The 16,792-nt window shown below is 36.4% G+C and overlaps 2 protein-coding genes across 9 annotated transcripts in view; one reads left to right on the top strand and one right to left on the bottom strand.

Moving 5' to 3' along the window:
- The window catches only part of INTS13 (integrator complex subunit 13), a 72,371-nt gene extending 62,258 nt beyond the window's left edge, over positions 1 to 10,113 (bottom strand). The window contains exons 1-4 of one of the 3 annotated variants that reach the window (XM_037846002.1): positions 9,780 to 10,113; positions 9,073 to 9,177; positions 7,855 to 8,090; positions 5,816 to 5,890 (exon numbers count right to left, since the gene is read on the bottom strand). In XM_037846002.1, coding sequence (XP_037701930.1) covers positions 5,816 to 5,890; positions 7,855 to 8,079 — 300 coding nt within the window. In that variant the 5' untranslated portion in view covers positions 8,080 to 8,090; positions 9,073 to 9,177; positions 9,780 to 10,113. Of the gene's footprint in view, positions 1 to 5,815; positions 5,891 to 7,854; positions 8,091 to 9,072; positions 9,178 to 9,490; positions 9,508 to 9,779 lie in introns of those variants that run through there. The other 2 variants (XM_037846003.1, XM_037846004.1) reach the window with 2 other exon arrangements.
- The window catches only part of FGFR1OP2 (FGFR1 oncogene partner 2), a 43,154-nt gene continuing 35,847 nt past the window's right edge, over positions 9,486 to 16,792 (top strand). For 2 of the 6 annotated variants that reach the window (XM_037846008.1, XM_037846011.1), the window contains exon 1: positions 9,627 to 10,218. The gene's annotated coding sequence lies outside the window, so the exon portion shown is untranslated. Of the gene's footprint in view, positions 10,219 to 16,792 lie in introns of all 6 variants that reach the window. The other 4 variants (XM_037846012.1, XM_037846010.1, XM_037846009.1 and 1 more) reach the window with 4 other exon arrangements.

Here is a 16,792-nt window from a genome sequence, read left to right as displayed (position 1 = left end):
TCCAGCAAAATGGTCCTACAAAAATGAGGGAGAATTTAAAATATGCACAGATAAACAGAAGCTGAGAGAGTTCATTAATCAGAGACTGGCCTTATGAGAACTACTAAAGGGAGTTCTGCCAGATAAAAAGACAGACAGAAGAGAGAGGTCTGGGGGAAGGTAAAGAATTGAAGAATATTAGTAAAGATAACTTAAAGGACAAAATAAGAAAGAGAAAAAAATAGATCTGACAAATAAAAACCAAAGGATAAGGTGGTTGAATCAAGAACTGCTTTACAGTAATAACTTCAAACGTTATTGAATTAAACTCCTCAATCAAATGACACAAATTGGCAGAATGAATAAAAAAAAATATATGACCCCTCTATATTCTGTTTACAAGAGACTCATCTTAGACCCAAAGATGCAAATAGGCTGAAAGTGAAAGGATGGAAAAACACATTCCATGCAAGTAGTAACCAACAAAAAGCAGGGACAGGTATACTAATATCAGACAAAATAGACTTTAAATGCTAAAATGTTTTAAGAGATAAAGAAGGACACTATATAGTAATAAAAGGGGCAATTCAACAAGAAAAAATAACAATCATAAATATCTATATTCCTAATCAAGGTGCCCCAAAGTACATGAGCCAAACACTGGCAAAACTGAAAGAGAAACGGAGAGTAGTGGGAGACTTCAACACACCACTCTCTCCAATAAATAGAATGACAAAACAGAGGTTCAGTAAACAAAGAATCTAAATAATATGATAAATGAACTAGACCTAACAGACATATATAGAACACTGCATCTTTTTTTATCTTCATTTTATTGAGATATATTCACATACCACGCAGTCATACAAAACAAATCGTACATTCGATTATTCACAGTACCATCACATAGCTGTACATTCATCACCTAAATCAATCCCTGACACCTTCATTAGCACACACACAAAAATAACAATAATAATAATTAAAGTGAAAAAGAGCAATTGAAGTAAAAAAGAACACTGGGTACCTTTGTCTGTTTGTTTGTTTGTTTCCTTCCCCTATTTTTCTACTCATCCATCCAGAAACTAGACAAAGGGGAGTGTGGTCCTTATGGCTTTCCCAATCCCATTGTCACCCCTCTTAAGCTACATTTTTATACAATTGTCTTTGAGATTCATGGGTTCTGGGTTGTAGTCTGATAGTTTCAGGTATCCACCACCAGCTACCCCAATTCTTTAGAACCTAAAAAGGGTTGTCTAAATTGTGCGTAAGAGTGCCCACCAGAGTGACCTCTCGGCTCCTTTTGGAATCTCTCTGCCACTGAAGCTTATTTCATTTCCTTTCACATCCCCCTTTCGGTCAAGAAGATGTTCCCCATCCCACAATGCCAGGTCTACATTCCTCCCCGGGAGCCATATTCCACAATAGAACACTGCATCTTAAAAGAGGAGGATACATATCCTTCTCAAGTGCTCATGGAATATTCTCAAGGATAGACCATATGCTGGGCACAAAACAGGTATTAAATAATTTTTAAAAAGACTGAAATTATACAAAGTACTTTCTTTGATCATAATGGAATGAAGCTGGAAATCAAATGGAGAACTGGAAAACACACAAATATATGGAGGTTAAACAACACGCTCTTAAACAATTAGTGGGTCAAAGAAAAAATTCCAAGAGAAATCAGTAAATATCTTGAGACAAATGAAAATGAGAATACAACACATCAAAACTTATGGGATGCAGCAAAGGCAGTGCTGAGAGGGAAATTTATAGCCCTAAATGCCTACATTAAGAAGGAGGAAACAGATAATATCAATGACCTAACAATTGTTGACTTTCAACAATTGCAGAAAGAACAACAAACCAATCCAAAAGCAAGTAGCAGGAAAGAAATAACAAAGATTATAGAAGAAATTAATGAGATTGAAAATAAAAAAAAAAATAGAATCAATAAAATCAAAATTTGGTTCTTTGAGAAGATCAATAAAATCTACAAACTCTTGGCTAGATTGACAAAGACAAAAACAGAGAAGCTGCAAAAAATAAAATCAGGAACAAGAGGGGAGCATTACCAAGGACCCCAAAGAAATAAAAAAGATCATAAGAGGTTACTATGAACAACTGTATGCCAACAAGCTAAACAACTTAGATGAAATGAATAACTTCCTATAAACACACAAACAACCTACACTGACTCAAGAAGAAATAGAATATCAACAAAACAATCACAAGTAGAGACGAAATCAGTCATCAAAAACCTACCAAGAAAGAAAAGCCCAGGACTGGGGGCTTCACAGGCAAGTTTTACCATGCATTCCAAGAAGAATTAACACCATTTCTGCTCAAACTCCTTCAAAAAATTGAAGAAGAGGGAACACCACCTAACTCATTCTATGAAGCCAATGTTACTTGTTACTCTAATGTCAAAGCCGGATAAAGACACTACAAGAAAACAAAACTTTCACACCAATCTCTCTAATGAATACAGATGCAAAATCCTCAACTAAATACTTGCAAATAGAGTTCAACAGCATATTAAAAGAATTATACACCACAACCAAGTGGGTTTTATTCCAGGTACGCAACAGTGGTTCAACACAAGAAAATCAATTAATGTAATATACCATATTAACAAATTAAAAGGGAAAAACCAAATGATCTCGATTGATGCAGAAAAGGCATTTGACAAAATTCAGCATCCTCTCATGACAAAAACACTTCAAAAAATAAGAATTGAAGGAAACTTCCTCAACATGATCAAGGTCATATATGGAAAACCCACAGCTAATATCATACTCAAAGGTGAGAGACTGAAAGCTTCCCCTCTAAGATTGGAAACAAGACAAGGATGCCTACTGTCATCACTGTTATTCAACACTGTGCTAGAGCAATAAATAAGAAAAAGAAATAAAAGGCATCCAAACTGGAAAGGAAGAAGTAAAGCTGTCGCTCCTTGAAGATGACATGATCCTCTATTTAGAAAACCCAGAAAAAAATGACAGCAAACCTACTTGACCTAATAAGCAAGTTCAGCAAAGTGGCAGGATACAAGTTCAACAGGTAAAATCAATGGTGTTTCTATACAACAGTAATGACCTATCCAGTGAGGCAAACAAGAAAAAATTCCATTTACAGTAGCACCTAAAAGAATCAAATATCTAGGAATAAACCTAAGCAAGGATGTAAAGAACTTGTATACAGAAAACTACAAAACACTGCTAAAAGAAACCAAAGAAGACCCGAATAAATAGAAAGACATTCCACATTCATGAAGTTGAAGGCTAAACGTCGTTAAGGTGTCAGTTCTACCCAAATTGATCTATAGATTCAATGCAGTACCAATCAAAATTCCAACAATCTACTTTGCAGAAATGGAGAAGTTAATTACCAATTTTATTTGGAAGGGTAAGGGCCTCAAATAGCCAAAAATATCTTGAAAAAGAAGAATGAAGTGAGAGGTATCACACTTTCTGACTTCAAAGCATATTATAAAGCTACAATGGTCAAAACACCATGGTACTGGCATAAAGACAGACATATGATCAATGGAATGAATTGCGAGTTAGAAATAGACCTTCAGATCTATGATCAATTGATTTTTGATAAGGCTCCCAAGCCCACTCAACCATGGAGAGAACAGTCTCTTTAATAAATGGTGTTGGGAGTACTGGATATCCATAACCAAAAGAATGAAAGAGGTCCCCTATCTCACACCCTATTCAAAAATTAATTCAAATTGGATCAGAGACCTAAATATAAGAACAAGTACCATAAAACTCCCAGAGGAAAATGTAGAGAAACATCTCCAATACCTAGTGATTAGGCAGTAGTTTCTTAGACTTTATACCCAAAGCACAAGCAATGAAAGAAAACATACACAAATGGGAACTCCTCAAAATCGACTACTTCAGTGCTTTAAAGGACTTTGTCAAAAGGTGAAAAGGCAACTGACTCAATGGGAGAAAATTTTTGGAAATCACGTGTCTGATAAAGGCTTGATATCCCATATATATAAAGAAATCGTACAACTCAACAATAAAAAGACAAACAACCCGATTAAAAAATGGGCAAAGGACATTTCCAAAGAGGAAATTCAGACGGCTAAGCAGCAGATGAAAAGATGCTCAGCTTCCCTAGCTATCAGGGAAATACAAATTAGAACCACAAAGAGATATCACCTCACACCTACTAGAATGGCCGCTATTAAACAAACAGGAAACTCCAAGTGTTGGAGAGGATGAGGAGAAATAGGAATACCTATTCACTGTTGGTGGGAATGTAAAATGGTACAGCTACAGTGGAGGACTGTTTGGTGGGTCCTCAGGAATCTAAGTATAGAGTTGCCTTACGACCTGGTAATTCCGCTACTCTGGATGTACCCAGAAGATGTGAAAGCAGGGATGTTAACAGACATTTGCACGTGTTCATAACGGCATTATTCACAACTGCCAAAAGGCAGAAACAACCCACGTGTCCATCAACAGATGGATAAATAAAATATGGTATATACATATGATGGAATATTATTCAGCAGTAAGAAGGAAGTCCTGAGGCATGCAAAAACATGGATGAAACTTGAGGACATTATGTTAAGTGAAATAAGTCAGACACAAAAGGACAAATATTTTACAATCTCAGTGATATGAACTAACAAAAATATGTATACTCAGACATAAAATATGGAATATAGGTTACCAGAACATAGAATGAGGCTAAAAAATGGGGAGCTGTTGCTTAATATGTGCAGAATGTTTAGCCAGAGTGAACTTAAATGTTTGGAAATGGACAGAGGTGACAATAGCACATTAGTGTGAGAATAATTAACAGTGCTTAATTGTGTGTGAGAGTAACAGAAAGGGGAAGTTTTGAGTCACTTATGTCACCAGAAAGAAAGTTAGAGATTAAAACTCGGGAATGTGTAACACAGTGAATCCTGTGGTGGACAATGCCCATGATTAACTGTACAAATATAAAAAAGTTATTTCATGAGCTAGAGCAGATGTAAGCCATCATAAAAGGAGTTAATAATAGACAGATATATGGAAAAATGTATACCTATCACAAACTATGGACTATAGTTAACAAGATTTTAATACTCTCATCAACAGTGACAAATGTTCCATATCAATACTATGGGTCAATAACATAGGAGGACAAGGAGTATGGGAAGATTAGGGTTTTCTTTTTTATTTTTTTTCTTTTCTGGAGTAATGAAAATGTCCTAAATCTGATCTTGGGCTGTTTGCACAACTATGTGATGATACTGTGAACCAGTGATTGTATATTTCTGATGGTTTCTATGTGAATAAATCACAAAAAAATTGTATTAGAAAAAAATCAAATGTGAAATTAATGTGGAATCTATAACTTGAAAATGCATAGCACCCTTAATATTTAGATAACCATATCAGTTAAAATGTAGGTACTTCTAATTTAATTTCATGTTTATTTTCTAGTTCTAATTATAGAGAAATTCTTGTGGTTAAAAAATAAAAACATATTAGCACATAATTAGCAAATTATACAAATGTGAAAAATTGCTATTAAATTTAATTTTGATTTTGCTAAAGAGAAATGACACTGTTGTTGCATCTATGGCTGACTGCATCTACAGTTGTAACAGGAGAATAAAACCTCCATCAGTGCTCCCAGCTTGTGGCTATACTACTGTATTAGGACTCACCAATTCCCATGGTTGCATAAGCCAATTCTTATAATAAAGGTTATAATGTTTACATATATATTTTTAAATGCAATCATTAAAAAAAGAAAAGTATTACAACATTCAGATAGTTTTCCAAAATGGATACGGCTCAAAACCTAACCATACCTCCTGCAAATTCTGGTCCTCTTGAGTCCAAGAATTTAAAACATGTGCTCCAGAGTCACTCACAATGAAATTCACCTAATAGAATTCAAAGAAACAATTAATATTCAACTCCAATTTTACGAATTTTATGAATCACCATATTTTTAAATATTATGCAATTTCTGACCCTGGTTCCTTGACTGATTGTTTCATCCATTCATTTTCACAGGTATAATGCCTAGCACATGCCAGGTGCTGTTCTTAGCACTGAGGATATTGATAAATAAAACATTACTGTCACTCACAATATGGGGCAAGCCGGGGATGCGAGGTAAAGGGCAGCACAGGGAGCATACAAATGAACAAAGTAATTCCGGAGAGTGAAAAAGGCTATGAAAAAGAAGCTGATTAGTTACTTTAGATTAGGTGGTCAGAGAAGGGCTCTCTATAGAAGTGGCAAATGAGGGGAATCCAAAATGACCAAAAGAAGCCAGGTAAGGAAAAAGAAAACTGCAAATGCAAAGGCCTCTGAACACATAACCAGGAACAGAAAGGTCAGAAAGGGCAGAGGGGTAGGAGATAGCAAGGAGAAATAGACAGCAGCCATATCACATAGGGCTTTGAAAGCCAAAATAAATGGACTCAGAATTTAGTCTAAGTTTTAAAGTAAAAGGCAAATAAAAAATACTATTGTTTGGGTAAAATGATAAAAAGAGTAAGGAACATATCAGAAAATTCATCAAATGACGACTATATTCCCTCCTGTGAGAAAGCTGTATTTCTTTCTTTTCCCTGGAGTATAGGCTCTAATTCATGATTTTTTTTCCCCTAATATCTGTGAAATATCAATTTTCCTTTCCCAAGGAATAAGTTTGATAATTGGCCTTCTCTCTTAAGGCTTACCTGACAGGAATATATTTTACTAACAATTTCCATTACATTACCTCTTTACTTGAAATTATTTAAATCTTAAAATGATCATAGAAAGTACATTTTGTGCTTAAAATAGGAGAAAACTGAGGTTCGTTAAGATTAAGTAGTATGATCAAGGTCATACCACAGTAACTAATAAAGCCAGGATTTGAACCAAAGTTTGTGCCCTAAATCACGGTATTATCCTCTCTCCCATTACTTATATTTTTTACCCTCAATAAAATGTACAAAAATTTAAAGTTACAGAGGGACTAAAAGATTTAATATGGAATATACCTGAAGGCAAAACATAGGACTCTATATTCAGACTTACTGTTTCCACCCCTCCTTTGCCAGTCTATGACTTAGTTAGGTCCCAGCCTAGGCTGCTCCAAATGAAAGCACCACTTATACCTAACCAAATGACTACCTTAAGCTAAAACTTTTGAGATCCTGAAACCTGAAGATAACATTAATACTTAAATTTCCATTGATCTTCAATTTCTCTTATTGATAAAAACAACTCCCACTTAGCAGTCTTAGGAGCATTTCTTTCTAATATGGCCAGATCCCACAGCAGTTTAGTACATATTCACTAAAACTGCAAGTCAGCCTGACTGGGTTCAAATTCTGACTGCTTCTACTTAGCTATGTGACCCAGGAAAAAATTTCTTATCTCTTGTCTCAGTTTCTGTATCCCTAACACACAATTAATAAACAAGGTTGATATTTGACTGGTACATTCCAGCATAATCCGACAAACTGCTTAGAGTCAACCTCCCTTCTGCTTGGGCAGGTGACAGTTCTCAATGGTCAGTGCCTGTTCCACATTAGTTGTTATATATTTTGAATATTGCCCCAGCAACTACAGTACCTCCCTCACAGGACTGAAGTGCAATTATAAAGCACTTTGGAACATGCTTGGCACATACTAAGTGCTCAATAATTGTTGGCTATTAATATTATTGGCCCCAATTAAATAGGCATAATATATTAATCCCAAAGGAAAGTTTTACATACCACATTTTCAAGGTAATAAACAGTTCAAAGTCAAATCCATAGCAATTTCACACATAGAAAACATATTTAGGCAGTTAAGTACAACCCCAAATCATGATTTTACTTATGCTTCAGACTTAAACACTCACCAACTTTCTGAAAGGAAATATATCATACATTATCCTACAATATTCCATAGAAGATTCTACTGAGCAAGTCCACAATGATTTAGATATGGGAGCCAACGGGATGATTCCTTGGGTCCTATTCTTCACCAGCATATCAAACTCCACATGCTGTCTGCATGATTCTGCCATGTAAGGGCAGTGATCTACAACAAATACTGTTTTATGAGATTCAGAAAAAATCTTCATTTTGTTTTAACCTGTAAGGGAAAAACGTATTAGCCAAATGCCTTATACATAACATTCATCTCAATTATTTCTAATTAATGTGTTCTTCCTCAAGAAGATGTGATAGGGAACTTGAATAATCAGTGTTCAAAGAAATTTATCCAACAAAGGACAAGATTTAATGAGATCATAACCAGAAGGAACTGTATCAATTTAAGGGATGAGCAACAGCCAATTAGGCTGTCACTCTACCAGACAACAGGCAAAATTAAGAGTTCAGACATATTATTTTACTTCTCAAATGGACTTAAAATTGTCAGAAAAAAATATTTTCACATGTATTTCTTTCTCTTACAAAATACTAAACATAGTAAAAAGACAAAGACTCTTCCAAATACACATCTGATGTTCCCTGCTAATTGAAACCCATCAGATATAACCACCCAAACTAAAACAAGCAACATTTTTGGAATTCCCTCCCCAAAAACGTTTTCAAGACTTCTGAGGAGGGTTAGGGGAGAAAAAAAGTAACAGGAAAGAGGAATGGCAGCAAAAGAAAAGGTCCAAAACAAAATAAACATTTCCTAAGATAAAATGTACATCGCGTCTTTGCATAGGACAAGGATCCCAAATTCACACCTTCCCCTTATTTTGAAACACTACTGCAACTTATCATAACAGAATGATAACTTAGTTTCTACCATCATATTGGTGGGGAGGAGGAACTTTAAAACTTTTATTAGGAATACAGCATATGCTACTCCCTTGCTTTGCTAAATAGTCTTATACTGAACAGACAATCCCGATTCGAAAATACATAGTAAGCAGAGCAATAAGTTTTCATCAAAACGAACTTTTACTATCCATCTATTTTCACCTGCAGCTTTCAAATGTATTTCCCCTTTCATACAGAACTCTATTTGAAAATCTTTTAGACACACTTTGCTAGAGGATGCGGGGGTGGAAAGTACAAGATGAGTGGACAGGGAAGACCTCAGGATCGAGGTTGGCTACTTTCGTGCCTGGTCCCGCAGTGAAAACGAACAGAGGCTATGGACCACAGCCTCTCTGGAAAGGCTGCTGGCTGGGTGGGAAAGATCAGCGCACAGTCAAGAGTGCCTGGTACCAAAGAGAGGAGACTATGCTTTCCCGCTCATCCCAAGCACACAGCCTTCTTCCCAGGCTTCCTAAACCCAAGAGCGCTCGCGCGTGCGCGTGGACAGAAACACTCACACACCTCACGCGTGCGCACAAGGCTATTCGACCAGCCCCGCCGAGCTTCCCTTCCCCCTCGGGGGCCAGATGCCCAGGTCGCTAAACAGGAAGAAGGCGGAGCCAAGAGAAAATAAAAGCCTCCGACCCTCAAGATTTTCTACCCCCTAGGTTTTCCAGTCAGTGACCCGAGAAGCCTCCCCAACTGCGAAGTACCAACCACAGCACCGGCTAAACCAGCCACGGCTCCCCGAAGCGTTGTGCCCTCCCACACAATCTCCCCTTCAGGGTTTCTCTACCCAGGCCTGTTTCCCGTGGGAAAAAAAAAAAAAAAAACCTCGCGAGACTTCGCGAGAGCCCGAGCGAAGGCCTGGAAGTGGATAAATTGGGGACGTAGAAGGAACCCGCCCCGACATCTCGCGCAAGTAGACAAAAGCGGCAAATAAATCTCCCTTCTCTAGCCCCACAGGAGAGTGAAGAAGGAAATCTCGCGAGGCTGGGCGGCTCACGGAGCGTTTGCTGGAGAGGGTCAGCGGAGGTTTCCACCGGCAAGTGATGGGGCTGAAGCTAAATTCGGCTGTTCGGCTGGCTTTCCCCGCCGCTCATTCGCTGTCTCTTCCTGCATCTGCGTCTGCTTGCCGAAGAAACTGAGCAGGCTCGCAGTCTCTTCCCTTGGGTCCCTCGGTCCCCGTTGGCATAGGCTTTGAGTCCCTAATCGCCACAGCTAACGGCTGCGAGAGATTGAGACCGGAGTAAGTGGAATAAATTCAGGGACGAGAGAGAGTTAAGGCGAGTCGGAAGCTTCCTTCCCCTCAGCCGCTTCGGTGCTTTGCATGTGGAAATTACCGGCTGCCGGCATTAGCTGTCTCCTTCCGCACTCCCCACTCCTGGGAGCCGGCGAACTTCCTCTTCCCGTCCTCAGCTCTGAGCTCTTCTTGCAAGACTGAGGTGCGTAAAGTGTTTAACGAAAAGCCTTGGACCTAATCTTGTGAACACTCCTTCCTTGTCTTTTTTCTTCCTGCCTTACCTATCTAGGAGCTCACCATTTGGGAAGAGGGAAGAAAAGATGGACCCTTTTTAATTCTCAACTTAGCTTTTTACAGCGTTTGTCATGGGTACTCTCTTTCTTGAAACTACCCTCCAAAGAATAATACTGTTTTCGTGGTTCTCTTGTTGCCTTTCTTCTGTATTCCATCTCAGATAATGATACCAGTATCCACCCTGCTGTCCAAACTAGAAACCTAAGAGTCATCCTTGACTCCTCATTTTCACTCACATTGCCCTGTATTATTTCTTCTTCCACCAGAATTATTGCAGTTACCATCCAGTTAGTTTCCCTGTTATAGTCATTTCCTATTAATGTCGTCAGTTATCCATCTGAAATATAAGTCTGTTTAGATCACTCCTTTTGCTTAAGCTCGTTCAATAAACTTACTGCTGAAAGATTCATGTCCTAATCTTTAAGCATATCATTCAGAGCTTTTTACAATCTGTCCCAGTCCATTTTACCTTTTCTAGTTTCTTCTTGCTTCTCCAAACACCTTTAGTATCCGCCAATACCAGACCACTGGTTATTTCCCCAAACATGCCATGCACAAGCCTTTGCATGTGCTGTACCATCTGTCTAGAATGCTTGCTATTCCTTTTCTGTTTTACCTATCAACACCATAGATTAATAGTCTTCTCATACTCCCACAGATGATATTGATAATACCACTATGCTCCCCAAACCCTTGAAACATCGTTCTTCTTTAGTATTTATTAGGTTGTATTGTTTTTCGTTTCTGTCTCTCTTGCCAACTTGAACTTCAGGGTAGAATCATGTCTTAGTAATCTTTTTTGACAAAACCTAACATAATGCTTGGCACGTATCAGACCTAGTTTATATATACATGTGTATACGTATTTCTAATGTAACAGTTCTAAAGAATTCACCATTGGAGTCCTTAGTGCACTTAAAATCATAGAATTTTAGACCCAGGAGGAACCTTTTCTGAATATGAGGAACCCTGTACCCCTAACACACATGTGATGTCCTTTCATTATTTGTTGATGGAGAGTATGCATAACAGCAAAAAAACTATGCTTTTAGATGATTTTGTGTTTTATTAGACTATTTGTCTATATTTGAAAAATAGTGAAACGTGTGAGAGAAATGTTTTAGACTGCGGTTCTTGGTGTGTGTGCATTCATACACCTCTTCTAATGACTCTTTGGCATGTAGATCAGAAGTAACTGGGTTTAGGTTAGGTAGTTCTTGAAATGCCATACTTGTTTGAAGTTATGTATAAACAACTTGTCCTTCCAAATTCTTTTCCTCCCAACTTTAAAAATTCATCATCTTCATAAAACTTCAAACATTATATTTATTCCAAAGACAGTGAAAGCTTTCTATTGTTTCAAATAGAATGGTGTACAAAATTCTTATTCTTATAAGTAATTTACATGTATTCTTTCTTGCTCTCTTTAGATTATAAATACCCATAAAAGCCAGAACTATGCCTTATTTTTCTATTTTTATATGCATCAGTTAATATTCTCTATTAAATTAACAATCCAATAAAAATTTTCAAACTAAACTAGATTGGTGACATTTAAAAACAGAGCTATGATATACCAGTAGTCACAAATTTCTATGTGGGTTCGGCTATAGGATAGTGAATTTGTGGATAAAGGAAAAAGAGTGACTTGAATTTCTTTAGATTTTTCGTACCCAAAATTGAAAGCTAAGCAGCTGGCAGTTGCTGCCTTGGGTGGGTGATGATTTCTCTTTCATCACCAGCAGAATGTTCTGAACCCTCTGCCAGGAGTATGACTATGAATGTCTTTCTGTTTTAAAGTGGGCGAGAATGTGGCTAATGCAGCAAAAAAAATGAACCCCACTTTTTAAAAATTGTAACTATAATTTGGGCCTATCTATAGAAAAAAATGTAGGTAAGTACACTGCAACTACTTTAGACAAGTACTGTAAACATGGTAAATAAGTTGAGTACTTCTTTTTGACCGGTCTATTTTTAAAAAACTGAAATTTATTTGAGTGTTAGTAAACAGTCTTCCTCCAGCTCTACTTACCGCCTCCCAAGGCCAAAAAAAGGAGAGTGGTTTTTGAAAAAGGTGGCAAGTAAATTCATAAAAAATACTTCAAAATTTTCCATGGTGTCAAATACAGGAAATACAGGAAATGAGATTCTTAGAACTATGTGTCACTGTTTTTTAGAAGTGCTTAAAATTGTGCTTTGAGTTAACTAATATATAATTCCTTTCCCTGAGTAGATATGTTTTTATAATTAAAAATCTTTAGTTCTTTTTGATAGTAGTCTTTTATTTTGCAAGCTAGAGAGAATTTTTTTTAAGTGCATGTTAATTGTATTTTCAAACAGCCTATCAGTAAACATTTTTTGGTCTTATAATTAGCTGTGATGCCTCATTGAAATGAATACTAGACTTTTATTAGTTATATGAAAATATATTTGAAATTTTGTTCATTTTTTCATTTTCTCTATATTTACACTCCCATTTATTTCCTATGAATGGCTTCAAATGCAGTTTTTATAATAAACATCTTGGATGTCCCATGATGGTATAGGGTCAGGAATTGGTGTTTTTTTCCATCCAGGGAGCCCAAGATGGTTTTTATGTATGGTAAAGCAAATAGGGTCCTGGCAGTCCAGCTTGGCTTGTGAATAGAGCACTAGATTGGAGATCAAGTTCTAATTTTTATTTATATGGAAGAGTAAGGGACGCCAAATAGCCAAAACCATATTGACAAAGAAGGAACAAAGTTGGAGGACTCCCAGTTCCAGATTTTAAAATTTATTACAAAATTATGGTAATCAAAAAAGCATTATACTGGCGTGAGACCAATGGAATTGAATTGAGAGTTCAGAAATAAATCCTCACATCTACGGCCAGTTGAGTTTTGGCAAGGGTGCCATGTGAACTCAGTAGGGAAAGAATAGTCTCTTCAAGAAATGATGCTGGGAAACCTGGATATCCATATGAAAAAGAGTAAAGGTGGACCCCTACCTCACACTATATACAAAATCAACTAAAATTGGAGCAAAGGACCTAAGCGTAAGAAACAGAACTATCAAACTCCTAGAAGAAAACATAGGGGAGTCTTTAGGATCTTGTGTTAGGCAGTAGTTCCTTACACTTTACACCAAAAGCATGAACATCAAAAGAAAAAAGAGATCACTGGGACTTTGTCGTAATTAAAAACCTTTTTTGCATCAAAAGACTTCATCAAGAATGTAAAAAAACACCTGCAGAATGAGAGAAAATGTTTCAAAACCACATTGTCTGGTACGGGTTTAATATCCAGAATATATGTTTTTTTTAATCCTACCACCCACAAAAAGCCAATCCAATTTAAAAATGGGCAAAAGACTTGAATAAACATTTCTCCAAAGAAGATAGTACAGATAGTCAATAAGTACATGAAAAGATGCTGAAAATCACTGGCCATTAAGAAAATGAAATCAAACCACAGTGACGTATCATTTCACACCTATTAGAATGGCTAGTATTAAACAAACAGGAAACTACAAGTGTTGATGTGGATGTGGAAAAATAGAAACTTTTTCACTGCTGGGGGAATGTAAAATGGTACAGCTGCTTAGAAGGTAGTTTGGCAGGTCTTCAGAAAGCTAAGTATAGAGTTGTCCTACGGTCCAGCGATGCCACTACGTGGTATAAACCCAGAAGAACAAATGCAGGGATGCGAACCGACATTTGCACACCGGTGTTCATAGCAGCATTATTCACAATTGCCAAAAGATAGAAATGCCTCAAGTGTTCAACAACTGATGAATGGATAAACAAAGTAAGGTTTTACGATCAAATGTACGATGGAATACTATTCAACAGTAAGAAGAAATGAAGTCCTGAAGCATGCAACAACATGGATGAACCTTGAGGACATTCTGTAAAGTGAAATAAGTCAGAATCCAAAGTACAAATATTGTATGATCTCACTAATATGAACTAATTTATGTAAACTCATGGACAGAATCTAGAATATAGGTTACCAGGAGATAGAATGAGGCTAAGAATGGGGAGTGGTTGCTTAAGATGTGCAGAGGTTTTAACTGGGTTGAATTTAAATGAGTGGAAATGGATAGAGGTGATGATAGCACGTTATTGGAAGTATAATTAACAGTGCTAAACTGTGTGTGAGTGTGGTTGATAGAGAAAATTTAGTCACATATGTCAACAGAAGAAAAGCCAGAGGTTAAAACATGGGAATGTGTAACTCAGTAAATCTGTGGTGAATGATGACTGATTAGTAGTACAAATATAAAATAATTTCCTCCATGAACTAGAACAAATTTACGAAAGTATTACAAGGCGTTAATGATAATCATGGCATATGGGGGGAAATGCACCTATTACAAACTATAAACTATAGTTAACAGTAATACCAATATTCTTTCATCAACAGTAACATATGTACTGGACCAATGATGTGGGGGAGGATAAAGTGTACCATATGTTTTGGGTTTTCTCTTGATTTTGGTGATGAACACACAACTGTGTGATGACACTGTGAGCCACTGATTGTATACTTTGGATGGATTGTATGGTATTGACTGTATCTCAATAAAATTGCATTAAAGGGGGAAAAAACAGAATGAGATGCTATTTCACACCCACTAGAATGGCTACTATTAAAAAAAAATAATAATAATAACAAATGTTGGAGAGAATGAGGAGAAATAGGAAAACTCATTCGTTGTTGGTGGGAATGTACAATGGTGCAGCCACTGTGGCAAACTGGTGGTTCCTCAGAAAGTTAAGAATAGAACTCCATATGACCTGGCAATCCCCCTTCCAAGTATGTGTCCCCAGAATTGAAAGAAGGGACTTCAGCAGATATTTGCATACCGATGTTCATAGTGGCATTGGTTGTAATTGTCAAAAGGTGAAAGCAATCCAAGCATTCAACAGAAGAATGAATAAGCAAATTGTGGTATATATACAATGGAATATTATTCAGCTGTAAAAAGGGAATGAAGTTCTGATACAGGCAACAACATGACTGAACCTTGAAGATATCATGTTGAGTGAAATAAGCCAGACACAAAAGGACAAATACTACTACATGATCTCACTGATATGAAATAATTAGAATAAGCAAATTCTTAGTACAGAAGTTAGAATACAGATAATCAGGTGCTGGGGTTGGTGTGGGGAATGGGGAGTTAATGCTTAATTGGTATAGAATTTCTGGGGTGATAGAAAAGTATTGGTAATGGATGGTAATGATGGTAGCACAATATTGTGAATGTAATTAACATTCCTGAATAATACGATTAAAAGTGGTTAAAAGGGGAAATTGTAAGTTATATATATGTTACTAGACTAAAATTTTTTAAAAAAAACATAGGACTCTACAACACAGTGAACCCTAATGTAAACTGTGGACCATTGTTAATAGTACAATTATAATAGAATTCTTTTATCGTTTCTAACAAAGTTACCTCACTAGTGCAAAGTGTTAAAAATAAAGAAAACTGTGTGTGAGGGAGATATGTGGGTACTCTATTTTCTGCATGATTTTTCTGTAAATCTACAACTTCTAAAAAAAAAAAGTTCTATTTCTTGGACTCCTCCCTTGTTGCATGATCCTGTCAACCTGCTTCTAATATTTGGAATTCCTGAGTCTATTTCCTCATTGATAAAGTGGGAATAACACCTGTTTTGTTTACCAAAAAAGTAGCTGTGTTGACCACAAGACAGTATAAGGTATTATCCCTCAATTTCATAAAGCTACCAACAGTTTGAATTAATGAAAATTACCGCCAAGCAGTTTTATTTTACTCCAGCATACTCTAGAGTTTCTTTTGAATTGAATTACGTTAGAGAGAAGCTTAATAATAGGCAAAGCAATTTTGAAGAAGGAAAAGATGACTCACCATATCAGATAGTAAGAGTTTGGTTTACAGGTATAACAATTGAAGCAGTGTGATATTGATGTAGAGATAGATAAATTAACTCATATAAAATAGAGTCCAGAAACAGGCCAGACCCATATATTTATGTAAAAAATATATGCAGGTGTAGGATTAAAAATAAATGGGGGAAGAATGTACTATCCAATAAATGCTCCTTGGTTAACTGGTCATACCCATAGGAAAAAATAAATATAATTAGATACCTGCCAGATCACATATGGAAATAAACCCCAAAACCATGAGGATTTTTTTTTTAATTTTTAAATTAACACATTGTAAAATTATCCTTTCAAGTACAGTTCTCAGAATTTTAACATATACAAATTTATATAAGCACTACCACAATCAAGATGAAGAATGGTCCATTATCCCAAAAAACTCCCCATCCCTAATTTGTGATAACCACTGATGATTTTGTCCTTTTGATGATGTCAGATAAATAGAAACAGTATAAATCTTTGAAACTACCTTCTTTCACTAATTATAATGGTTTGGGGAGTCATCCATATTGTTGCTTATACATCATTCCATTTTATGTCTAAATGGTATTCCATGTATAGATGCAC

Source organism: Choloepus didactylus, chromosome 8 (genome assembly GCF_015220235.1).
Source record: "Choloepus didactylus isolate mChoDid1 chromosome 8, mChoDid1.pri, whole genome shotgun sequence".
In the NCBI taxonomy this organism is placed as follows: Eukaryota; Metazoa; Chordata; class Mammalia; order Pilosa; family Megalonychidae; genus Choloepus; species Choloepus didactylus.
Note: the sequence above shows the minus strand (reverse complement) of the source record. Positions and strands in the feature narration are given on the sequence as shown.